Source organism: Octodon degus, unplaced genomic scaffold (genome assembly GCF_000260255.1).
Source record: "Octodon degus isolate 3935 unplaced genomic scaffold, OctDeg1.0 scaffold00007, whole genome shotgun sequence".
NCBI lineage: Eukaryota > Metazoa > Chordata > Mammalia > Rodentia > Octodontidae > Octodon > Octodon degus.
In genome coordinates this window covers 31,618,293-31,643,816 of record NW_004524583.1, presented here as the reverse complement: position 1 = coordinate 31,643,816, position 25,524 = coordinate 31,618,293, and the positions used below count along the sequence as shown (strand labels likewise).

At 46.0% G+C, this 25,524-nt stretch overlaps 1 protein-coding gene across 2 annotated transcripts in view; it reads left to right on the top strand.

Moving 5' to 3' along the window:
* Positions 1-2,966: 2,966 nt before the first annotated feature.
* The window catches only part of Zfyve1 (zinc finger FYVE-type containing 1), a 51,282-nt gene continuing 28,724 nt past the window's right edge, over positions 2,967-25,524 (top strand). The window contains exons 1-2 of one of the 2 annotated variants that reach the window (XM_012517267.2): positions 2,967-3,215; positions 5,158-6,069. In XM_012517267.2, the coding sequence (XP_012372721.1) occupies positions 5,587-6,069 (483 nt within the window). In that variant the 5' untranslated portion in view covers positions 2,967-3,215; positions 5,158-5,586. The remainder of the gene's footprint in view (positions 3,216-5,157; positions 6,070-25,524) is intronic. The other variant, XM_023703368.1, reaches the window with a different exon arrangement.

Here is a 25,524-nt window from a genome sequence, read left to right as displayed (position 1 = left end):
GATGCTTTTAGTTTGTTCTAAATAGGTGCTTTAGACCACTGAGCCATCTTACCAGCCCCAGATTAGTTCTTAATATACTGTGATTTCTGGGGGCTGGAGAGATGGCTCAGTGGTCTAAAGCACCTACTTGGAACAAGCTTGGAAAAGCACAGGGACTGCGGTTCGATCCCCCAGTACCACATGCCAGCCAGCCCCCTGAGCTGGCCACACACAAACACACACACACACACACACACACAAAAAATAAATGTTAAAAAAATAAAAAAAAAATATACTGTGATCTGGCATAGGAAAAAATTCTCAGCATGTTTTCCACTGTTGGCTCTCTGCTCTGTTTTGTGTATGTGTTTTTATTTTTGTTTGTTTGTTTATTTTTTGAGAGGGTCTCACTGTGTACTTCAGGCTGTCTTTGAACTTACTGTGTAGCCCAGGTTGGCCTTGAACTCATGGTGCTCCTCCTACCTCAGCTTCTCTGCTCAACTTTTTTTTTTTAATTTTCTTTTAATTTTAACATTTATTTATTGTGTGTGTGGCAGGGCAGCTCAGCCCACCAGGGGGCGCGGCTGGCTGGCATGTGGTGCTGGGGGATCAAACCGCGGTCCCTGTGCTTTGCCAAGCTTGTTCCAAGTAGGTGCTTTAGACCACTGAGCCATCTCTCCAGCCCCAACCATCTCTCCAGCCCCAACCATCTCTCCAGCCCCTCTCTGCTCAACTTTTGATGATGATGTTGATGATGATGATGTTGTTGATTTGGTACTGGGGATAAAACTCAGGACCTTGTGCTTGCCAGGAAGGTGCTTATGCCACTGATCTTGTTCTTTCTTTCTTTCTTTCTTTCTTTCTTTCTTTCTTTCTTTCTTTCTTTCTAAATCTTTTTATTTATTTATTTGTTTATTTAGTACAGGGTCTTGCTATACAGCTTGAACGCTGGTGTTGCAGGGTCCAGATGGCATGTGATACTGGGGGTTGAACCCATTCCTTGCGCTTGCCAGGCAGGCACTTAGATCGCTGAGCTATCCCCTCAGCCCCTCCCTGGCTCTTTCTGCTGAATTTTGAAGGGACAGTGTTTAGCAATATGGGGGCTGGAGATGTAGCTCAGTGGCACAAGCGTCAGCCTGGCAAGCACAAGGTGCTGGCAACAAACAACTAGCAGTATAACCTTTACAGATGGCTTCTTTGCTATGGTGTAGATTTGCTTGTTGTTAATGATCTAACTAATACCTTGAACTGTAAGGTAAAATCTTTCCTACTTCAAGTTAGGAGATGAGATTTTATCTCAGCTCTGCTGATAATTTGCTGTGGACTTTGGCAAATCACTTTATCTCAGTTTTTTTTCTCCCGAGTTAACGATTATCAAGATAGAATGATTCGGTATTAAAAGTGGCCGAGGCTTGAGAAAGCCAGCGTGCCATTCCTTCATGCTATGCAGTAATTAAATGGCGCACCCTAGCTGTCTATCGCGAGGGACTTCTGCAGAACAAGCGCCCGGCTTCCGGCATCCGTGCTCTTTTCTTTACATTTCCAAAAAAAGAAAAAGAGTGAAAGTATTAAACAATGTAAGGCCATTTAAAAAAAAAACAACTGGTAAAATATACATAATAGATATTGAGGAAAGGGAAGAAAATGTCCAAGTGAGAAGGGGAACATGGAGGCGGCAAGGGGAAGAATGGAAGGTACAAGGAAAGAATAAAAGAAAAAAGTGGGAACAAAGCTTTGGTAAATAGGGAGGGGAAGAGGGGTTGAAGGGAGGGGAAGGGAATGGGGAGAAAACGCAGATATAGACAGGTACAAATTTCATAGGACGAGTGTGACAAAAAACAATTAGTTGAAGTCTTTTGTAAATAAGCAGGGGGAGGAGGATTGAAGGGAGGGGAGATGAATGGGGAACAAAGCAAGATATGTCAAGTACAAGTATGAATTCTCTGTGACGGCGGGGCGTGCCTATATCCCAGCACTCAGGAGGCCGAGGCAGAAGCTGTGGGGCTGAAGACCAGCCCAGGCCCCACAGTGAGCTCAAAGCCAGCCTGCGCTGCAGAGTGACACCCTGTCTCACACAAAGGAACAAAACAAACACCCTACAGATAAATTCTCTATATTGGATATGATCATTATGTACAAAACAGAACAATTTAAAAAAAGGAAAGGTAAAAAGCCAGATAAGGGCCAGGGAGATGGATCAGTAGAATAAGCGCTTGCCTGGCAAGCACAAGGGTCTGAGTTCAATCCCCGGCTCTAAAAAAAAAAAAGAAAGCCAGGTGCTAAACATTAGCAGGCACTGTAACTTGAACATTTTTTTTGTTTGAAAGTTTATTTTATTTTATTATTCTTTTTATTTTAAAATAATCTGAGGGGCCGAGGAGATAGCTTAGTAGAATAACCGCTTGCCTGGCAAGGGCTTGAGTTCAATCCCCGGTTCAGCAAAGAAAAAAAAAAAATCTGAAAGTTACCCCGACTTAAACATTATTTAAAAGTTACAGGTTTTAGGGTTAAGTAGCAAAAGAATAGGTAGGAATTAAACATTTATGTTGGGTTTGTAGAATACTGTAGAAGGGAAAACAACCCTCCTACAAGAGTCTTTATTGTGTATCTCTTAATAATTACTGGTTCACGCTTACCGATTTATTAAAGAATGTAGTGAACTGAGTTACCTAAAACCGTACTATTTGCCTCGCCATTTTCCACTTACCCTAAACGTTATTACATCAGTTGTCTAATTTAGCGCCACTCCCTACTGTAAGTAACGCTCTTAAACCTGCGGAAACCACGGTGAACGCAAAGACTCCAAGTCCCAAAATGCTCGGTGGTCCGCCTCCACAGCCTGCCCGCAGGAGCTGTGTGTCCTTCTGGGAGTTGTAGTCATCGGGAGCTGCACTTCCGGGGTGTGGGCCAGAGGCTGAGCCACGTGAACTACAATTCCCAGGAGGTCTCGCGGGCCTGCTGCCCCCGCCGGCGTCGAGCTCCGCCTCCAGCCGCTCCTCCCTCCCTGGGCTGCGCGGCTCACGCCTTCCTGTTAGTCCGAGCTGGGAGAAGTTCACTCCGATCAGCTGATCCCAACTGACAACAGGGAAGGAGGAAGCCTGCGGAGCTACAGAGGAGGAGGGGGTGGAGATGTGGAGATGAGGATGGATTCCCCGGTTTCCTGAGGCTCAGCACTGGCCCCCACTGGTGTCTCGCGAACCCCCAATGTCGCCTGGCGGCGGCCGCGCCACTCTGTGGTGGGAACCGGGGGCCGCGGGCGAGGGTGGGGAGGGCTGGGCCCTGCCGCGGGCGAGCGGCAGTCCGGGGCTCCGGCCGTACCCGGGCGAAGGGGGCCGGCGCGGCGCGGTGGGGGTGGGGTGGGATAAACAATGGGCTTGGCCCGGGGCTGGGCCGGCGCGGGGGCATTTGGGGGACCGTCTTTGTTCTCCGCGCGGCTCCCACCCCTCGGGTCGTGGTCGTGTTGTGTGAGCGGAAGGCAGGGTGAGGAGCCGCGCTTCGGAGCGGGGCGCCGCGGCGGCCCGGGGCCGATGGTTCGCGTGGCCCGGGGGGAGAGGGGTGCTCTGTGGAAGGTTGATTTTCTGTTTTTCACGACCGTGACAAGTTTTGATTTTTGTTTCCGTTTTGGGTGCTGGTTGGGCGCGTCTCCGGTTAGGGTGTCCATAAGGCCCCCTGGTCCCTCCCTCGTCTTGTTTATCTGAAAATAAGGTTGGTGGATTGCTTACTGTAGGGGAGGAGTATCAGCGGAAGGACTGGCCACTTTGCCGGCTTGGATCGGGCCCAGGCCGAGGGGACTCGGGAATGTCATTGTAGAGATGAGCAGAGCCCCTCTCCTCCCCCAGCTGCCTGTTTTCTCTTTGTTTTGGAAGTTATTTTTATCTTTTATTTTAGAGTGACAAGGATTAGAATTATTTGCTCCACTCGCTGCAGGCCTGCTTTTGCGGTGGACCCTAGTGCAGGAATGCTGTCTCCTGTTGCTCACTATTTGTTTTGCTCTTCCAGAAGCAACAAAAGGAAGTACAGTGATTGTTTGGTTGTTTCTGAACTTGAAAATGGGTCCTGTTTCCCAATGTGGAGTCCTCATTAAGCATCTGCGTGGAGTTCAGTTACTGGGATAACTGGATCTGTGTGGGTCTTGGATGGGTTTAAGGTTTATTATTTTCTTTACATTTTTACAGGCCTCTTTTCCTCTCCCAGTGGTGAGGTGCAGGGGACTATTTCAAGGGTTGCTTGCTTACTGATTTTAGCTTTGAATGTATTTTTGTACTTTTTGAAATTTTTGGTACTGAGAATTGAACAAGGGCTTACCAGGCAGGCACTGCCCACTGAGCTGTATCCCTGACCCTGGTTCTGAATTGAATAGCTGAGTGAACAGCACTTAAGTCTGGGAATAGAACAGTAAGTCTTGGGCCTAAAGGTGGTGTTTATGAAGAGGCGAGGCCGAAGCCATAAGAAATAGTTTGGATTGTGAGAGCCAGAGGTGCTGGCACTGGCTTGTGATCTGAGCCCTGAGGAGGCTGAGGCAGGAGTGAGTACAACCTGGGCTATAGAGTTGTTCAAGGCCATCTTGAACTACTTAGTGAGACCCTGTCTCAAAGTCTAAAACAAAACAGAACAAGGCAAGCAACAACCAAGAATTCTTTCAGTAATTTTGACTTAGTATTTAAATTTTATTTACTCCTTTAAATTTTTTTAACAAAACTATAATAAAATTTTTAAAAATGTATCTTGGGGAATAGTTTTCTTAGCTGAATTATTTTCCACTCCCAAAGAAACCATGACATGATCAGTACCCACACACACATTTACACTCAAAAGTACAGTGACATTCTCTAAATCCAAGTATATTAGATATAGTTTATTTATTTATGCCTGCCCCTTGGGATTTTTGAGGTGAGGGGGGGTCTCTGCAGCCCATGCTGGCTTGCTTCAGCCTCTCAGGTGCTGCGATTACTGGGCCATGCCACCGTGCTCAGCTAAATCTAGTTTTTTTATTGATTTTTTTATGGAGCCGGGGATTGAACTCAGGCCCTTGCACTTGCCAGGCATGCGCTTATTCAACTGAGCTATCTCCCCAGGCCCTAAGTCTCATTTAAACTGCAGGAAAATGAAGGGTTTTCCTGTGTTAAGTGTACTTCCATTTTTTAGGTGAGTGAAATACATTTCCTTCCTCTATTCTAGGTGGCCTCTGAAATACTGGCTTGAGGTTAAACTATTCTGAAAAGCTCCTGACCACCTTATTTCATTACCAAAACACTGTGGCTGAGCCCTGGCAAGTGAGCCCATCTCTAACAGGTCGCACCCATCTCAGATTGCCGTCCAGCACCCTTTCAAATTCACTTTGACTACAGCTTTGCCTGCACTTTACTGAAGATGAAATTATCAAACCAAGTCAACATTGCTGCTGATCCAAGAGTTTGAGAGGCAGAAAATTAAAAATCTGAATATTTGTGAGTGTGTAAAGAATTAGAATAGGGCTGTTTCTCTTTTTTAAGGGAGTTCCAATCCCTGAGGTCATTTCACGTGGTCCCTGGACTCAGCCGTTCCCTTCATCCTTTGGGAAGGCTCCTGGACTCTTACATGGTGGGTGTTTCCTCACCAGTTTGAGTAATGAGTGCCCAAACCTCCCTAGCAGAGCAGGGCCTGAATCCGGGGCTGGTGTGTCAGGAAAGTTACGCCTGCAGCGGGACGGACGAAGCCGTGTTTGAGTGTGACGAGTGCTGCAGCCTGCAGTGCCTCCGCTGCGAGGAGGAGCTGCATCGACAGGACCGCCTGCGAAACCACGAGCGCATAAGGCTCAAAGCTGGCCATGTCCCTTACTGTGACATCTGCAAGAGCCCCAATGGGCATTCTCCAGGAGTCAGGCAGAGGGCGTTTGTGAGGTGCCAGAGCTGCAAAAACAACCTATGCCTGGAGTGCCAGAAGAGAACTCATTCCGGGGGCACCAAGAGAAGGCACCCCATTACCGTATACAATGTCAGTAGGATCCAGGAGACCCTGGAGGCGGAAGAGATGGATGAGGAGACCAAGAAAAAGAAAATGACTGAGAAAGTTGTGAGCTTCCTCCTCGTAGATGAAAACGAAGAGATTCAGGTATGCATTTGGCCTGGTGGGCATCCGATGGTGTGGAGCAGGTACCCTTGGAAGGTAGATCTCCCAAACATAGGCCAGGAGTTGTCCAAGTTTTGATCATTAAAAGCTAAGTCCTCAGAGGGCTTCAGTTGCCTGGAGTCGGATTTAGTTGCTTATCAGCAGCTGCATGTCCTTGGGCTGAGTTACTTTTTCCTCTGAGTGTTTTCTCTATAAAAATGGGAACAGAATTTGGGTGTGGTGGCACAGGCCTGTAATTCCAGCACTGAGGGAGGCTGAGGCAGGAGGCAGCATAGCAAGACCCTATCTCAAAGTAAAGGTGCTCAGTGTTGGAGCACTTGGTTCATCCCTGGTGTTGAAAAGAAAATAAATCACTGTATCTACTTCTTGGGTTATGAGGATGAAATGAGACAGTGTTTCCATAGTCTACTGCATAGTAAATGCTCGGTATGTGGCAGCTGTTGTTAGTATATTATTATTAGGGAGAATTGTTCTAAAGTTTTCTGGCCAGGTGTGGTGGTGCACACCTGTAATCCCAGCACTTAGGAGGCTGAGGCAGGAGGATTGTGTAAGTTCCAGACCAGCCTGGGCTGCATAGTGAGCTCAAGGCCAGCCTGATCTGCATAGCAAGACCCTGCCTCAAGAAGACTAAACAATTTTCTGAAAGACAGCATGTGATAAGTTGTGAGTAAATGTCAATGATAAGGACCATAGGTGCCTAAGAAAGAAATACAGTGGGTCCATGGGAATGCCAGGCAGTTAGTTAGGCATGAACCTGTACCTTGATTTAGAGAGGTGGGTCTTTTAGAAAAAGTTTTTCTTTACTTGTTTTTATTTTTATTTTTTGGCGGAATTGAAGCTTGAACTCAGGCCCTTGCGCTTGCCAGGCAAGCACTTATTCTACTGAGCTATCTCCCTGGCCCTGAAGAAAATGTTTTTAGAGGACCAGGGAGGTAACTCAGCAGCATAAGCGCCTGCCTGGAAAGTGCAAGGTCCTGAGTTCAATTCCCAGAACTGGAAGAAAAAAAAAAAAAGTTTTTAGGGCTGTGGATGTAGCTCAGTGGTAGAATGCCAGCCCAGTAGGTCTTAAGCCCTACATTCAATCCTCCGCACTGCCCCTTACCTCCCCCCAAAAAGCCTTCTACCAGGTCAACTTTGTTGCCAGGTAGCCTCTTTTTATTTAGGGCTTTCTTATTTCATTATCTATTGCAGTGACAATGCCCAAGTTCAGATAATCTGTAAGGAATACGGGTTTGTTTAGCTTGGAGCTCTAGAGGCCCAGAAGCCCAAGAGCAGGACGCAGCATCTGGGGAGAGCGCCGTGTCGTGCTGCGGCAAGGCGGGGAGCACAGTGGGGTGAGGCTCGACGAAAGTGTCTTAGCAGAGCTCTCTCATCTTCCTTTTCTTTTATTGGGGATTAAACTCGGGGCCTTGCACAAGCTAGGCAGGTGCTCGACCACTGACCTATACATGCAGTTCTTTTTATAATTATATATATATTTTTTATTTTTGAGACAGTCTTACTGAGTTGCCCAGGGAGGCCTGGTCTTGAACTTGCTATATTTTTCTTACAATCTTGCTTTGTAGTTCAGGCTGGCCTTGAACTCACTTCGTGGCCTAGGTTGGCCTTGACCTAGCATGGATTCTCCTGCCTCAGCCTCGCGAGTGCTGGGGTTGTAGGCGTGCGGGACTACCCATGGCAGGTCTGTCCTATAGAGCCACCAGTCCACTGAGGGGCTCTGCTTTGATGACTGTCTAAGCTCATTTGCTTTGCAAAGCCCCAACTTCACCACCAGTTTACAAATCTTTTTTTTTTTTTTTTTTTTTGCAGAACCAGGGATTGAACTCAGGCCCTTGAGCTTGCTAGGGAAGCACTTATTCCGCTGAGCCATCTCCCCGGCCCCAGTTTACAAATTTGAAGGTTAGGTTTCTATTTTAGATTCTAGGGCACATCAAATCATAACAGCAGGGCTGGGGAGATAGCTCAGCAGCATAAGCCCCTGCCTGCCAAGCGTAAGATGCTGAATACGATCCCCAGTATCGAAAAAAAAAAAAAATTGTAACAACTTCTTTTTTTAAAAATTTTATTTATTTATTTATTTATTTTGTGTGTGTGTGGCCAGCTCAGCCCACCAGAGGGCGGGGCTGGCTGGCATGTGGTGCTGGGGATTGAACCGCGGTCCCTGTGCTTTGCTTGGCTTAGTTTGTTCTAAGTAGGTGCTTTAGACCACTGAGCCATCTCACCAGCCCCTCGTAACAACTTCTGATTGGGGAAGTCAGTGAGGGCATCTGAGGTGCCGGAGGATACCTGGTCTACTTTTGAGTTGGGGAAGGGGTTGCCCATGATAGAGCAGGGTAGCAGTGACTGGGAAAGTGCTGGTATATTTGTGAAACAGATAAGTGAGTGCTATGCCTGTGCGGTGAAGCGGGCCTCAGGAGAAGGCTGCTTGCTTCCTGCTCGCTGAATTGCGAATTACATGGTATTACCACGTGTGGGTTGTTTAAGCTCTGCAACTCAGACTTACTTTGTAGGGCAAAGTGGCAAGAGTTTCAGAATAGAATGGACTCAGCATTAAGCAGCAGCCTATGGTTGGTTCCTTGACTGTCCTTTTGTTTTCTGTCTTTTGGGGGAGGCTTACTTTTTGGTTTTGGTGCTGAGGACCAAACCCAGGGCTTCCAGCTTGCTAGACAAGCATCCTACCGTTGAGCCAAATCCCCAGCCCCTGCAATCCCCAGCCTCCACCCCCCCCCTTTTGTTTTTTTTGGTGGAACCAGGGATTGAACTCAGACCCTTGTGCTTGCCAGGGAAGCACTTATTCCACTGAGCCATCTCCCTGGCCCCCTTCCTCTTTTTGAGGCAGGTTCTTACTGTGCAGCTCAGGCTGGCCTTGAGCTCAGTGTGTAGCCTAGGCTGGCCTGGAACTCAACAATCCTGCCTCAGCCTCCCGAGTACTGGGATCACGGGTGTGCCCCACCACGCCAGGCCACTGACTGTACTTTTGGTGGTTTCTTTAGTCTCCAGGTGGGAAGAGTCACCTACGGATGTCACCATTTGAGAGGTTTCCTCATCCCCCACTCAATGTATTTCATCTTCTTTCTTTCTCTTTGGATAAGCTGATGGAAATTAATTGCGTCACAGTACCTGTGCATTTCCATTGTCAGCTAAAGACTGCTAACACAGACTTTTCTTTATTGGTTGGAGAGGAAATAATAGAGTTCTAGAAGTGATCCGGATCCTGTTCTTGCCTCCTTTGTCTGCAGTAGTGTGTTCATTATGGCTTCCACTCCAGTTGACATTGCAGACTGAAGATTTCCTAAGTAGAGCATTTGGCTTTGCATGATTGTTGTTGCTTCCCTCTCAGTTCCCTTTGCTACGACCTTGGACAGTGTAGTTTGTGTTGCTGTTACTTTCCTAGTGACAGGCAGGCTCAGGGTAGCTAGTGGTCCTCAGGAGATTGGCCAGCACCTATGAAAAATATTTTTGAGGGGACTGGGGAGATGGCTCAGTAGAATAAGCACCTGCCTGGTGAGCGAAGGGTCTGAGTTCAATCCGCGGTTCTGCAAAAAAAAAAAAAAAAAAGAATTTTTGAGGAGGGAGGATGTAGTTTTTGCCTCCTCGCCCTCCCCCAGCGCTGGGGATCAAGCCTGGGAGTTCTGAGCCCTTTTTCGTTTCCATTTTCAGACATGTCTTGCTAAGTTGCCTGTACTGACCTTAAATTTGTGACTCTCTTGTCTCAGGCTCCCTAGTGGCTGGAGGTTGGTTGGTTGGTTCTTTCTTTCTTTCTTTTGTGATATTGATGCATATTGATGCATATTCCTTCTGGGCTCTGTGGTTCACATTTATAGTTTCAACACTTGGGAGGCCGAGGTGGGGAGTATCACAGGTTTGAGAGCAGCCTATGTAAAGACCTTGTCTCAAAAACAAAACAAAAGATGTGCATCAAAAACTTGATGCATATTTCTTAGTAGAGAATGAAAAAAAATTTAATGAATGGGCTGGGAATAGCTCAACAGTACAGCGCCTGCTTGGCAAGTGCAAGGTCCTAAGTTTGATTCCTGGTCCCCCCCAAAAAAAGTACTGAAGATAAACTCAACTACCCGGAGGTGCTACTTGTCCACTGTCTTTTCTTCCTTCATGTAGTACATAGTATATATATACGATGGGATTGATAGTAAAGCTTCTTTCTGCTTCTCTTCCCTTTGTACCACTTCTTAGGAAATAATGTTGTTAATCCCAGGCATCATTGGTTGGGACTAAAGAATTTAGACATAGAATCTATTAACTTTGTGGATATTCATTATTTTTTTTCCCCACAATTTTATTGAGAAACAAAGAGCAATGAGACAGTTTCAAATCAAATTGGTAGGACAGTTTCAATAATTAACACATTGCATATTCTCTTCCTAGTGGCTATTTGCTATACAAGATGCAAACATGATATCCTATTTACAAACACCATTAGAACAGATCCCTTTATTAAGAGAATGTAACTATATATCTCTTTTTGGTTTTTTGTTTTCGGAACTGGGGATTGAACTCAGGCCATTGCGCTTGCCAGGGAAGTGCTTATTCTACTGAGCCATCTCCCCAGCCCATAACTATATATCTATCCTAATCATTTTGAATACACAGATACAAAATGGACATTCATCTGTATCCCCTTTTTTGTTTAGTTCCATCATTTGAATATTATAGGTGTGTTAACTCAGCAAAATATTCTAAAAGAGTCAGGTAGTCCATAATAATATTGGGTCTTCTGCTTGACTGGCAGTGTCAGAAATTGTTGACCTGAGTCCCCTACAGCTCAACATGACACCATGGCTTTATTTCTTATACTTTGTTTTTATACTTTTCTGCTGGATGGTTAAGACCAAGATAAAGTAAGACCTACGCAACAAGAGTTGTAGCTTTTGGATCTGATAAGGTCAGTGAAATCCCTTCAGGATTTATCCTGAGATCCTGTACCTCACATTGTAGATCCTTTATCATTGTCGCCCTGTGGATGGGTCACGGCCATTGCTTGGCCAATGTTCTCTCTGTGAAAGCCTGAGAGAATGTTTTCTCTCCATGTGACTCTCCTTAGGCCCGCTCTACATCATCAATCACTTGGCTCAGCTTCTTGAGTGTTGGGATTATAGGCGAGTGCTATCCTGGGCTGCAAGTGGGCGCCTGGGCATCTGGGTGAGACCGCATGGCATGTGGAAATCAAACTCAGGTCCTTGTGCTTGCCAGGTAGGTCCTTATACCTCTGAGCTGCTTCTCTGGCCCCCTTATAGAGTCTTCTGTTTTGAACTGGGAATTGAACTCAGGCCCTTGCTCTTGCCATGCAAGCGCTTATTCTACTAAGCTGTCTCCTCAACCCGTATACAGTCTTACATACAAAAATACTTAAGAAAAATATTTGGTTTAGTTTTCTATTAGATCAGTGTCCATACAATTAGATAATTTCTGAAACAAACCAAATTATGAATTCAGCTAGAATTCCTGTAATTCTCCTGGGAACAGGACAATTTTTACGTAGTGCACAGTAGCATGTGCAGTGGTAAGCACTTCGCTGGCATGGAAATGCTTGTTGACTGGTTGGTATGGTGTTGTCTCTCAAGGTTTTTGAAGTGGGTGTCAAGCACAGAGCTAGTAAATAAGTAAAATAATATCCACAGGTATACAATGAAGGGTTTCCTACTTCATACATTTAGTTTTTTGTTTGTTTGTTTGTTTTGCGGAACCGGGAATTAAACTCAGGCCCTTGCGCTTGCCAGGGAAGCGCTTATTCCACTGAGCCATCTCCCCGACCCCATACATTTAGTTTTTTAAATTTATTTTTCTGTTTTTCCTTTTTTTAATTCCCCCCCATACAGGGGATCAAACTCAGAACCTTGTGCTTGCCAGGCAGGTGCTTATACCACTGAGCTATCTCAGGCCCTCCTTTTTGGTTTTTTGAGACAGGTTCTTGCTGTAGAGTTCAGGCTGCCCTTGAACTAACTGTGTAACCCAGGCTGGCCTCAAATTCCGGGCCATGTTCCTGCCTCAGCCTCCTGAGTGCTGAGATTGCAGGTGTGTACTACCACATCTGGCTCTTAGTTTCTTTTAGAATATTCACTAATAACAGTTAACTGCATCCTACTGTATATGTGAAAATTTTCACATATACTTACGAACATATGCACACACTGTATCCTTTTCTTAAACAAGCAGACCCTAATAAAGATACTGTGCTGTACTTGCCTTGTGGGATTTCTCTTTTACCAGCACATTGAGGTTTGTCTCTTTATTTAAAGGTTGTCTAATATTTCTTTGAACAGCTTTTGTATAACTTACTCTTTTTTTTTTTTTTTTTTTTGGCGGAACCAGGGATTGAACTCAGATCCTTGCGTTTGCCAGTCAAGCGCTTATCCTACTGAGCCATCTCCCTGGCCCCCCCATATAACTTATTCTTTTAATCGATGTTTGAGATAAGATCTTTTATCAAATGGTAATATGAAACTTAAGTTTAGATATATCAATATGTTTTTGGTATTGGGAATTGAAATTAGGGTGAGCAAAACTATGTAGAGTGATTAGAAATAGTGAATATTTAAAATTTAAAAATATAGCCTGACATGGTTGGATATGCCTGTAAGCCCAGCACTTGGGAGGCTGAGGCAGGAGGATGGTTGTGAGTTCAAGGCTGCCCTGAATTACATAATGAGACTCAGTGTAAAAAAAAGAAAGAAAGAAAGAAAGAAAGAAAGAAAGGCAAGAATGATGGAATAGGGGCCGGGGGGACGGCTCAGTAGAATAAGCGCTTGCCTGGCAAGCTCAAGGGCCTGAGTTCAATCCCTGGTTCTGCTAAAGAATGATGGAATAAATGTTCTTGAAGTGATAGTATTTTGAAAGTTTAATGATGATATATGTCTTACTGTCATAAATTTTTTTGCGTGTGTGTTTTTGAGACAGGGTCTTGCTATGCAGTTCAGGCTGGCCTTGAGCTCACTGTATAACCCAGGTTGGCCTCGAACTTGCAGTGATCCTCCTGCCTCAGCCTCCCGAATGCTGGGATGTCAGGCATGAGCCGCCACGCCCAGGTATACAGTGGTTCTTGACCAGGATATATTTAACTTCCCCAGCTCCAGGCAGGTGTGGCACTGTTTGGTGACATCATTCTCTGTCACCTGTCACTGGTGGGAGCTGGGTCCACAGCCTCTGGCCCATGTGCTGCTGAGTGTCTTAGGACATGGGGCAGCCCCCACGAGAGTCATCCCATACACATGTCAGTGCTGAGAAAGGGACACTGAGCTGAAGTCTTCATCTAATAGGAGGAGATCCGGAGTCTCTTGACGTGGAAATATATCAGGAACAAGAACACATATAGCCATACAGCATATTTTCTAACTTCTTTCAACTTTGTTTGCTTTTTCAGAAGTAATTAGCTCATGTAGTCAGTATTCTCTTCTGGCATATTTTGTAATCTAGTGAAATGATCACTCTTTCTGGGTCGTATTCATTGATTTTTTTTTTCTAGGCTTCAGTGGAACTGAAAACTAAAGGATGTACAGATCCATTATTTAGAGCCCATAATAAATAAATAATCCTTGTTGACAAGTCATCTATAATTTCCTGAAGCCAGAGGCAGCACCCTCAGCAAATAAAGCAAAGGTTAGAAGGATGAAGTTTGTAACAATTAGGGTTCTTAGAATGATGTGTTCGTATCTGTTGGGTCATGAGGGAGCGAGACATTCTTGCTTTTCAGAATGTTTATTAGTTAATGTGGAGATGGGTGGAACATTAAAAGGTGCCCCCTTTTTTTTGGTACTAGTAATGGAACTCAGGACCTTGTGCTTGCCAGGCAGGGGCTGTGCCACTGAGCTATCTCCCTGGCCCTCCCTTACTCTTGTATTAAAAAACAAAACAAAAACAAACCCATAACAAGGCTGGGCCTGGTGGCATACCACTGTAATCCCAGCACTTGGGAGACTGAGGCAGGAGGATCATTGTGATTTCAAGACCAACCTGGGATACAAAATGAGCTCAAGGCCCCTTAAACTACATAGCAAGACCCTGTCTCAAAAAGATGAAACAAAACAGGCAAATAAAAGAAGCCCTCCAGAGCTGGGCAGGATGGCACATGCAGGTAACCCCAGCACTCTGGGAACCCAGGGGAGGAGGGTTGCAACTTTGAGCCCAGGGAGACCCCATCTCAAAATTAAAAATATAAAGGCTCAGTGTTGCAGCTCAGTATAAAGCCCCTATGTTCCATCCTTTCACCAAAACAAAACCTGTACGATATTTTCTTTTTTTTAATTTTTTAAAAAATATTTATTTATTTATTTTGTGTGTGTGTGGCCAGCTCAGCCCACCAGGGGGCGGGGCTGGCTGGCATGTGGTGCTGGGGGATTGAACCGCGGTCCCTGCGCTTTGCTGAGCTTCTTCTAAGTAGGTGCTTTGGACCACTGAGCCATCTCACCAGCCCCAGAAAGCTTTTTATTTAGATAAAAGTGTTGAGCTCAGGCTGGAGAGAGAGCTCAGTGGTCTAAGTATTTGCTTGGCAAGTGCAAGGACCTGGGTTCAGTCACTGGTGCCACATGCCCTGCTGGCCCTGGAACCCCAGGCTTGCCATGCCACTGAAACTGGCATGGTGGCGCATGCCTGTAATCTCAGCACTGGGGAGGCTGCGACAGGGGAATCATGAGTCTGAGCTGTGTAGCAAGACCCTGCACCAATTTTTTTTTTTTTTTTTTTTTTGTGTGTGTGTGTGTGGAACCGGGGATTGAACTCAGGCCCTTGTGCTTGCCAGGGAAGCGCTTATTCCACTGAACTATCTCCCCACCCTGAACCAAATTTTTTAAGAAAGAAAAAGTGTTGAGCTGAACTGCATGAGTGCAGTGAAAAACAAAAGCTCATAGAGGAACAGGGGTCTCTGTGAAGAAGCCGTGTGTGCACTGGCTCCACGCGACACAGCTGCTGTGAGGGTGGAAGAGCCGGGCAGTGTCTGCGCAAGCGTCAGAAGCACCTCCCCAGGCAGGAGGCACTGGAGGAGGATTCCTGACCGCCCGCACGCCCCCCCCCCCCCCCCCCCCCCCCCCCGACCCCCCCGCCCTTGGGCTGGACCCTCTCCCACCCCTTGTGGGCTCTCTCTCTCTCTCTCTCCCCCCCCCCCCCCCCCCCCCCCCCGTCGGGGAGCCTGTGGGGACCCTGGAGCCCAGAAGGTGATCTTTGCTCTTACCCGCTGTCCTAGCGCCAGTGTGGGTGCTGTGATCGCAACTATCTTAGGGAAGCACTTCTTTGAGAACTTGTTTTCACACGAAACTCTCGACACACACATGGATGAACAGGAAATGTTGTAGGATAGAATGGAAGGAACTTTTCTGAACTTGCTGTGTTGGGAAAACAGGTTCGGTAGGACTTCCTGGTGACAGGGACTTGCTGTTGGGGTAGAGCCTCCTTATCATTTGGACTTTAATAGTAGCCTGGCTGCTGGTCTGTTGGACACAGTTCTGGTAAATCTTGTTGACACGGGCATAAATCATTGCCACCAAAGCCCACTGATGTTCTATTAAACATGAAGGTGGCTTTGGAGTTCTCAAGAGCCTTCTCGTTTTCTTTCCCCGTCCAGCAGAAAGTAAAATGTTAGCCAAGGTCTGTATTTGTGGTGATCTGATGTCAGGTTGGTGGGGACGTGAGATGAAGCTAAGTACGTGTCTGTTGGCTCGATGACAGCTGTGTTCTGTGTTTAGGGCACTGGTTCTGGTTCTCCTATGATTAAGATTTTTGTTGGTTTCTCTGGTTTTCTCCCCTTGAATTCAACCAAAGGCAGAGTGAAAGCAAAACATACCAGTGAGATAATGAATAAAAGCCATTAAAGTCATTAATTTTGGAAAGAACTTAAATTAGCTTTAAACCCCAGTGGAGTTGGGCTTGGTAGCACATACCTGTAATCCCAGCACTTGGGAGACTGAGGCAGGAAAATTGCTGTGAGTTTGAGGCCAGCATGGGCTACATAGTGAATTCAGGAAGGCTAGCCTGAACTACATAGCAAGCCTTTGTCTCAAAAAACAAAAACAGGCTGCAGATACAGCTCAGTGGCATAAGCGCCTGCCTAGCAAGCTTAAGGTTCTAGTTCCATTCCTGGTCTGAAGAAAACCCCGAACAGAAACACCTCGGTGGAAAGGTACCAGATCCTCATTCATTGGCCCAGGCTGGGATTGTGATGGAGGAAGCAAGGCTCCCACAGTTGTCTGCATTAGGGGTTGGGGGCTGGGCTAAGTTTTGTCCCCTGGGAGAATTTTGGAATGGCCTTGGTGGAATGGCTGACGGTGGTGGGTACAGATTAGGGGGCCTGCACTGGACGGCCCGATGCTGAGTTGCTTTGGAGTGTGTTCTGGCCGCTTTGAGGTTGACTTGCAGGGTAGCTGCGCTGCGGGATTCCCGCCTTTCACAGTTCTTCAGCTCCTTTGCATCCCTGGCTTTTCTCAGGGCTGCTGGGACAGATTCTGTGTGTGCTTATTCTTCCCAGAATGACTCCCAGGGCAAATGGGAATCTGGGAGAGGCTGCCATCATTCTGTTTGTCTGTGGTCAGAGGTGGACGGTGGACACTTTCACTACTGTGAAAGTTCTACTCTGAGTTCTAAGTTGGAACAAGGGGGGGTCACTGCTGCTGTGTTTCATTGTACCACCTTTGGAGCACTGTACAAATGAAAAAGCTTTGTGGGTATTACAGTTTGTATTTAGTTGTGCCCCCAAAGTTTCATGAAGTCAGACTTCTAGAGTATGTGAAAACTCATGATCCCCTGGGATTATGGGTGTGAGTGCTGCTGGAATTATGGGTGTGCTCACCCAGCCTGGGCGAATAGCTTGAGTACAGTTTAAGGGATACAGACTTGCTCTCTGTAGCCGTTCTGTGGCTACTCCTCCATTTTGCTCTTGCTCTTTGTTGCTGCTGTGTACCACTCTGCCTTGGAGCCAGCTGATTATGGACTGAAATCTCCACTAACTGTAAGCTAAATAAAGCTTTCCTTCCTTAATTTTGGGTGTCGGGTATTTGTCCCAGCAAGGAGAGAAGAGGAACTGAGACAGTGGGTGAGATGGAGAGAGGAAGGATGAGGGAGAGAGGCTTTTGGGTGTCTTACAGACTAATAGATAGTAGATGGTCACTTCTTTTTTTTTTTTTGCAGAACCAGGACTTGAGCTCAGGCGCTTATTCTACTGAGCCATTTCCCTGTGCCCCCAGTAGATGGTCACTTTGCTAGAGCCTATTTTGTTTTGTTCTTGGACTTGTTGAGATAGGGTCTTACTGTGCAGTTCTGGCTGGCCTTGAACTCAATCTGTAGCCCATGGAGCCTTGAACTCAGCAATCCTGCCTCAGCCTCCCCAGTGTTGGGGTCACAGGCATGCAGCACCACACCCAGCAGTCATGCATCATTTTGATGAAGCAAGCTGAATTCTTTAATATCTAGGTACAATTAGTTTAGATCTTGCCACATTGCTGGGTTAGTTCCTCAATGAGTAATTTCTGAGCAGTCGGCAGGTGCAAGCCTCGCTGCTACTGCATGCACCTGGGTGTTTCCCAGCTGCTGGTCTCTAAATAGCAGAGGCTGGCGTGTGTGCTCACTTTGTGCCAGGTCCTGTGCTGCGCCCTCCATATTTATCTCAGTCCTCTCAGTGTCCCTAGGAGTGATGCAATCTGCTATTATCTTGTGTCCCTGAGGCTTCAGTAGTTAAGCAACTTTTCCACAGTGACACAGTGGCAGGGCCAGGAGTGAAATTTGGTGGGTGTTTCCAGCTGAGGTGTGAGTGGTAGGCTCTGGGAGGAGGTAAGGTAGAAATCGGGACGGGTGGCTGTCTTAGTTTCTCTTCTCTCTATGCTGGACAAATACCCAACACTCAAAATGAAGGAAGGAAAGGTTTATTTAGCTCACAGACACTGGAGGTTTCATAGTGTAAAACAGCCTGAATTATATAGCAAGACCTGGGAGCCTTATTTGCTCAGGAGAAAGGGTCAGTGCCTCTGTCTTCTCCAAACATCTCCTCTCTGCCCAAGGTGGCCTCAATCGCAGACGCCGCCACCCTGCGCTACAGGGTCTGGAGGAGAGGCGAGGGCGCCGCTGTGTCCGGGATGACCCTCCATACCTCCGAGAGACCACAGGCTTGGGGCGGGCAGAGCTCACGCTGCCGTTGGCACCTCTCTGGCCCCGCCCTGCCAGCTGGCCACGCCCCTCAAGCCACTCGCTGCTCCTAGAGCCAGGTCTGCCCCCTGACTTACCTGGGGTTTTGAGGGGAGACAACTAGACACAAACCATAACAGTGGCTTTGCTGTCCCTCTTGGTTTTGCTGTTATGTTAGGGCCAAGGATCATTTTATTTTTTTGTATTTTAGGGAAGGGTCTATGGGGAGTTTAGGGTCTCACTACTAGATTAGAATCCTAGTGATCCGACTGTTCACAGCCTCCCAAGAGCTGGGATTACAAGAGTGTGACATCACAACCAGTCTCAATTGCCATCTCAATGCGCCCCTGGGGTGGGTCGGCGTCGGCATGGCAGGCCTGGGGATCGAACCCCTGGCCCCTGCGCTGAGCTATTTGGCCAGCCCCAAGAATCGTTTTAGGCAAGTAGAACTGGACAGGTAGAAGAGTTTTTTAATTTTTATTATTTTATTGACTAGTCCAGGCTGCCTCAAGGGTAGGTCTGGTACAGCTTGAGGATCTGGGAATCGAACCACAGTCTTATGTGCCTGACTACATTTGCCCAAGTGGCACTTTATTTTATTTATTTATTTATTTATTTATTTATTTATTTATTTTTGCGGAACCGGGGATTAAACTCAGGCCCTTGCGCTTGCCAGGGAAGCACTTATTCCACTGAGCCATCTCCCCAGCCCCTCCAAGTGGTGCTTTAAACAACTGAGCTATCCATTAAGCCCCTGGGCAGGTAGAAAGAAAAGAAAAAACTTGATAGGATCATAAACCTTAAACCTTGGGCAGCTGCCTGGCAATGTCTCCTCCCACGAAGAGGGCTTCCAGATAAATCTACAAGTTTTACATAGTCATCTAATTCTCAATGATGTCATTTGAGTTGGAAAGGCACTGTACTTATTTATTTATTTATTTGTATTTAGTACAGGGTCTACAGGGTCTCGCTACCTAGATCAGACTCAGTGTTTCTCCTGTTTTCCGTCTCCCAAGAGCTGGCATTACAGGTGCACGCCACCATGCCCAGTTTCCATTGCTGTCTCAGCATGATCCAGGGTTGGGGCGTACAGGGCAGTCCAGGGATTGAACCCCAGCCACTGCACTCTGCCTAAGCAGAGCTATCTGTCCGGCCCCCCATTTTTGAATCTGCCTTTTTTTTTTTTTTTTTTTTGGTGGAACCAGGATTAGAACTCCGGCCCTTGTGCTTGCTAGGGAAGCACTTATTCCACTGAGCCATCTCCCCGGCCCCTGCCTTTTTTTTTTTTTTTTAAATTAATGTGTTTTAGTACAGGGTCTGTAGTGTCTCACTGCACAGATCAGAATTGTAATGATCTTCCTGTTTTCAGCCTCTGAAGCCTTGGGATTATAGGCACATGCCACCCTGTCCAGCCTTATTCACTGACTTGCACACTACCCCTTCCAGTCTCATTCATCATCTCAGCGTGCCCCAGGGGCAGGGCTGGCAGGGACACTGCAGGCCAGGGAATCAAACCCCTGAGCTATCTGGCTAGCCCTTGAATCTGCACTTTTTTTTTTTTTCCCGGTGGAACTGGGGGTTGAACTCAGGCCCTTGCATTTGCCAGGGAAGCACTTATTCCACTGAGCCATCTCCCCAGCCCTATTGTTTTTGTTTTTGTTTTTTTGCAGTACCAGGGATCAAACTCAAGACCTTGCGCTTGCCAGGCAAGCACTTATTCTACTGAGCTATCTCCCTGGCTCTGAATCTGCACTTTGAATGGCATATTATATGTACAATTTGAAAATGAAAACCAAATGTTCATTTCATTTTGTTGTTTTCCAAATAAAAATTCTGAGGGCTGGCCAGATAGCTCTGCAGACTAAAGTACCTGCTTAGGTGAAGTATGGAGGCTGAGGTTTGATCCCTGGCATGCCCTGCCGGCCCTGCCCCCAGGGTACTCTGAGACAGTGATTGAGATTGGGCGAGGTGGCGCCTCCCTGTAATCCCAGCTCTTGGGAGGCTGAAAATAGAATCACTACGAGTCCAGTCTACGTAGTGAGATATTGTAGACACTGCAAACACTGTACCAAATACATTAAAAAAAAAAATTCTGTTTAGAAATCTTAAAAAAAAAAAAAGTGGAGGAGATAGCTCAGTGGTACAGCACCTGCCTCACAAGCATAAGGTACTGAGTTCGAGTCCCAGTGCAAAAAAAAAAAAAAAAAAAAACCTAGGCAGGAACAGCCAATGGCAGGGCTCAGGGTCAGAGAACTTGTTTTCCTGCAGGAATGGAGCAAAGTGGGATCACTGATTGCAGACTGGCAGAACAAGTACGGCCAGGCCTTGTCCCTTGGCCAGGCGTTCCTGCCCTTGCCAAACGGAAGCTTATCTTTTCTTTATCTTTGTCTTCCTGGGATGCAAAACCTGTCTTGCTACCAGCTGGGTGGAGGCCGTTGCCTCTAGGGAAAGTGATTAGGGGTGAATTTAGTAGTTAAAGAGTGAAAAAATGAAGCCTGGTTTTGGTTTGCCAGGAATTTTCTCATTCATCTGCTAGTTTAATTAGCAACTATGTGAGGCAATAAATGATGATATCCTTATTTTTCATGAGAAAAAGGGGCCATTAGCTGGTAGTAGGTGATAGTCTACAGCTATTTAAAAGGGAAAGGTGGCCAGGTGCAGTGGTGCATATGCCTGTAATTCCAGCACTCAGGCTAAAGCAGGAGGATTGCTGGAAGTTCGAGACCAGCCTCAGCTACAGAGTGAGCTCAAGGCCAGCCTGAGCTACATAGCAAGACCCTGTCTCCAAGAGCCAACAAGGGAAGGCTACTGGGCTCTTCGCCCAGAGCTCTCCCTTTGCCCCAAATGAATGTCGGCTGCACATGAACACAACCTACCCAAGCTGCCACATGCCATATATTAGTGCCACATGCACACACCGGAAGTATTTGAGTCTTAAATGAGTTCTATCTATTTATCTATATAATTTTTTTAAAATTTATTTTTATTTTTTTGGACAGAACCAGGGATCGAACTCAGGCCCTTGTGCTTGCCAGGGAAGCGCTTATTCTACTGAGTCATCTCCCCGGCCCCTTTCTTTGATATAGGCATGCTGTACCAGGGTTGGAACCCAAGTCCTTGTGCTTGCCAGGCAGGTGCTTAGACCACTAAGTTATCTCTCCAGCCCTGACATTTAATTCTTTTTTTTTTTTGGCGGAATGGGGATTGAACTCAAGTGTTTGTGCTTGCCAGGGAAGCGCTTATTCCACTGAGCCATCTCCCTGGCCCCTAATTCTTTACATAAGGACTTCCAGGCACTTTTTTAGATGCCTGTTGCTGTTTTGTAGATTTGTAGATGGATGATAGCAGATATTCATTGGGTGACAGTCCTCAGGTCTGGTGTTCCTGGGCCCAGGGCTGTTTGAAAAGGTGAATGGCTCTTCCAGCAGGCACCCTGAGCTTCTCTCCTAGACTGCAGAAGTTTATGGAGCTTTCCTTTGTTGTCTCTCCTGCATAGCCAGGCAAGCAACTTGGAAGCAGGCTGGTGGAGTGCCACAGGTCCCAGGTGGGTGGTTCTGTGTAGCCTGTGTTCTCAGGATTATTTCCTAGATTAATAGCCCATCACACTGCTTGTCAGGCGGTGCTGTGTTCTGCCCCGTGGAAGATGTCCCATGGAGTGGAGTGGTGGACATTCCTAGCCGGTTACCTGCCATTCAGTCGTGCAGTCATTCACAAAACACTGAGTCCCTTGTGTCTGTGTAAAGACAAAGTCCACATGGTCCTCTGCTCATGCGTCTAGTGATGAGCCCTGTGGCAATTCAGTGATTGTACGAATCGGCAGAGTTCTTTGTAATAATAGCAGTGCCACTCAGGGCTGGGGAGAGACAGCTCAGCTCAGTCTGCCTGGCAAGTGCAAGGACCCAGGTTTGATCCCTGCTACCGTATGCTGGGCCGGCCTCAGACCCCAGAAGCCCGGGTGCTCCTGGCCGGCCACCCACAGTGCGTGGTGGCGCATGTCTGTAATCCCAGGGCTGGGGAGGCTGAGACAGGAGAATTACTACGAGACCTTGTACCAAATAAATAAAAAGATTTAAAAAAAAATGGTAGAGCCACTGATAGAGCAGTGATTGCTTAGTACCTGATGAGGTCAAAGGAGAAAATGAATTTTCACATTTTCGCTTGCATTATCTGTCTGTAACAGGTATAGTACAGACTCTGGAAAATCAGAAACATTTTCTCTGATGGCTGGAAGACAGTGGTGTAACAGTTCATCATTCCTATAACTGGAGAAACAGCCTACGTGGAGTAGGCATGACTGGGGCCCCTGTTCTGAGCAGGAGCTGCGTATTCCGCTGAAGCTGCAGTCTGAAGCTCCGTCTTCTAGCCCAAGGCCTGCCTTTCTGGGCTTGCTTTTCATAAGGACCATAATATTTTTTTTTAACTGCTGACAGGGAAAATTTATGAATGTATGAAATTTGAACGATAAATTAAAAACTATTGATGCAATTTACATGCCATAAAATTTGCCCTTTTTGCTGCTTTTTCAGGGTTTTTTTTGTGGTGCTGGTGATTGACCTGTTCAGTTCTTTTTGTTTGATGGAACCCAGGCCTGCACTCACTGGGCTGATACAGTCCCCTTGGACTGCATGTCCAGCCTGCAGTGCACACTGCTGGGCTTGTGGTGTGTTCACAGAGCTCTGCAGCGCATAGCACTGTGCAGTGCCAAGGCATTTTTGTGACCCTGAAAGAGAGTATTGACATTTTCTTTTTTTCCAGGAAGAATTCGGTTCCCATTACCAGCCACACTCCCTATCTCCTTCACTATCTGGCTTCTGACAAACACTAATCTACTTTGTGCTTTGTGAATTTGGTTGTCTAAATATTTGATACAAACAGAATCATGCAATATATGGCCTTTTGTGTATCTTTTCATTCATTTTTTAAAAATTTATTTGTGTGTGTGTGTGTGTGTGTGTGTGGCCAGCTCAGCCCACCAGGGGGCGGGGCTGGCTTGCATGTGGTGCTGGGGGATTGAACCGCGGTCCTTGTTCTTTGGTAAGCTTGTTCTAAGTAGGTGCTTTAGACCACTGAGCCATCTCACCAGCCCCTCTTTTCATTCATTAATGTTATTAGGATTCATCCACATTATCCACATATATTAGTACTTCTTACTTTTTCTCTCCCAGTGCCAAGTAAATATTATTTGATAGTTTCATCTCATAGAATTTTTTTCTTACATTTCTACCAAAAATGTTATTAGGCATATTAAATTTTTATTATTTCCAGAAGAACTATATTTGCACTTTAGCTCTTTTACTTTGATAATTGGTAGATGGGGTGTGTGTGTGTGTGCACACACAAAACTGCCATTTTTTTTTTTTTTATGAGTAGAATATATTTATTGAGAGAAAGAAAGCTCCTGTCTGGGAGACGGACAGGAGGGGGCACCCAAGTGGGTAGTTCCTCCCCACCAAAACTGCCATCTGACTATAAGCATATTTGGGGGACTCTACTAATAAAATACTTCGGAAGTATAATACAAAAGTTACACATTCTATAATTATAACTTGAAAATCATTTAACTTTTGAAAGAACTATATTATTATTATTATTATTTTGGTACTAGGGATTGAACTCAGGATCTTGTGCTTGCCAGGCAAGCACTTATTTCACTGAGCTATCTCCCCAGCCCTAGTATGATTAAACTGAAATACTTTTCTGCCAGCCAAAGGCTAAGTAAGGAAATTTAAGTAAAAGATTACCATTTAAGGAAAATCTGCAATCATAACCATTTTTCCATATTGAAAAATTGAGGGCTGGGGAGATAGCTCAGCATCATAAGCTCTTGCCTGGCAAGCATGAGGTCCTGAGTTTGATCCCTGGTACTGGAAAAAAAAAAAAAGAAAAGAAAAATTAATAGAAATGATTCAGGGTACATTTTCCAATCCCTTTCAAATACAAGTTTCATTTATTTTCCAACGAATCACAATGAATCAGTGGGGACATAGAATATCTCAAAACTAAACTGAACCAATTCTAGGTCTGTAGACATAATTTAAGGAGAGTGCATGTTATTTTATTTATTATTTGTTTATTGGTCCTTTTGAGACACGGTTTTGCCATGGAGTTCAGGCTGGCCTTGAGCTTACTTTGTAATCCAGGCTGATTTCGAACTCTCAGTGATCCTCCTGCTTCAGCCTCCTGAGTGCTGGGATTGCAGGCACGTGCCAGCTAGTGCACATTATTTTATAACAGCGGGAACACGTAGTCTTGCTGTAGCGTTTTAAGCCCTCTCCAAAGCTTAGAGCAAATATTTAGGAAGACTAGAAAGGAGAAGTGGTACAGTTATAACAAAGGGTTAAGACAGAAATAAGAATTTCTGAAAATCTGATCAAAGTAAGGACACATTTAACAACTGTCCTAGGTTGGGCATGATGATACACATCTGCGTGGTGTTCCTAGTGCTCTAAGAGGCTGAGGCCGAAGAATTGGAGATTGAGCCTAGCCTAGGTAAGGACAGTGGGAGCCTGTTCCCCCCTCAAAAAAAAGCAAACCAAACCAAACCAAAACATAAAAAGGGGCTAGGGATGTAGCTCAATGAAGAAACCCTGAGCATTCATACCTCAGGAAATGCCCTCTTCACCGTAAAAAGCCCTAACAGTGGAATTGCACATGTATTATGTAGTGGGTGGAAGTGGGTTTATTTCATACCCAGAATGGCCCTCAGAAGTCTCATGTGTTCACAGTCAGGGCTTTTGGAAGATTATTGGATCATGGGGTACTCCAAGGGCAATCAGAAAATGGTGGGAGCCAGAGAGACAGCTCAGCAGTCTAAGTGCCTCCTGGCCAGCACAAGGGCCTGCATTTGACTCCCAGGACCACATGCTGTGCCGGCCATCAGGACTACATGTGGTGCACATGCCTGTAATTCTAGTGCTGGGGAGGCTGAAAGACGGTCCAAGCTGCCTGGTGAAACCCTGTACCAAATACATTAAAAAAAAAAAAAAAAGTGAATGTTCAAAGAAAAAACCCACATACTGTAAAAGACATTGCTAAGCATGATGGGTAAATGTATTCAAAACCAGGCAGGTATTTTAAGTGTCTTGAAGAGGATCAATGGCAATATTTTTTATTTTATTTATTTATCTATTTATGTCTTTTTTTGAAACAGGGTCTCGGTATGCAGCTCAGGCTGGCCTTGAGCTCACTTTGTAGCCCAGGTTGGTCTTGAACTTGCAGCAATCCTCTTGCCTCAGCCTCCAATGCTGGGATGACAGGGGAGTGCTGGAATTACAGCCGTATGCCACCATGCCCAGCTAATACTTCTTTTAATATATA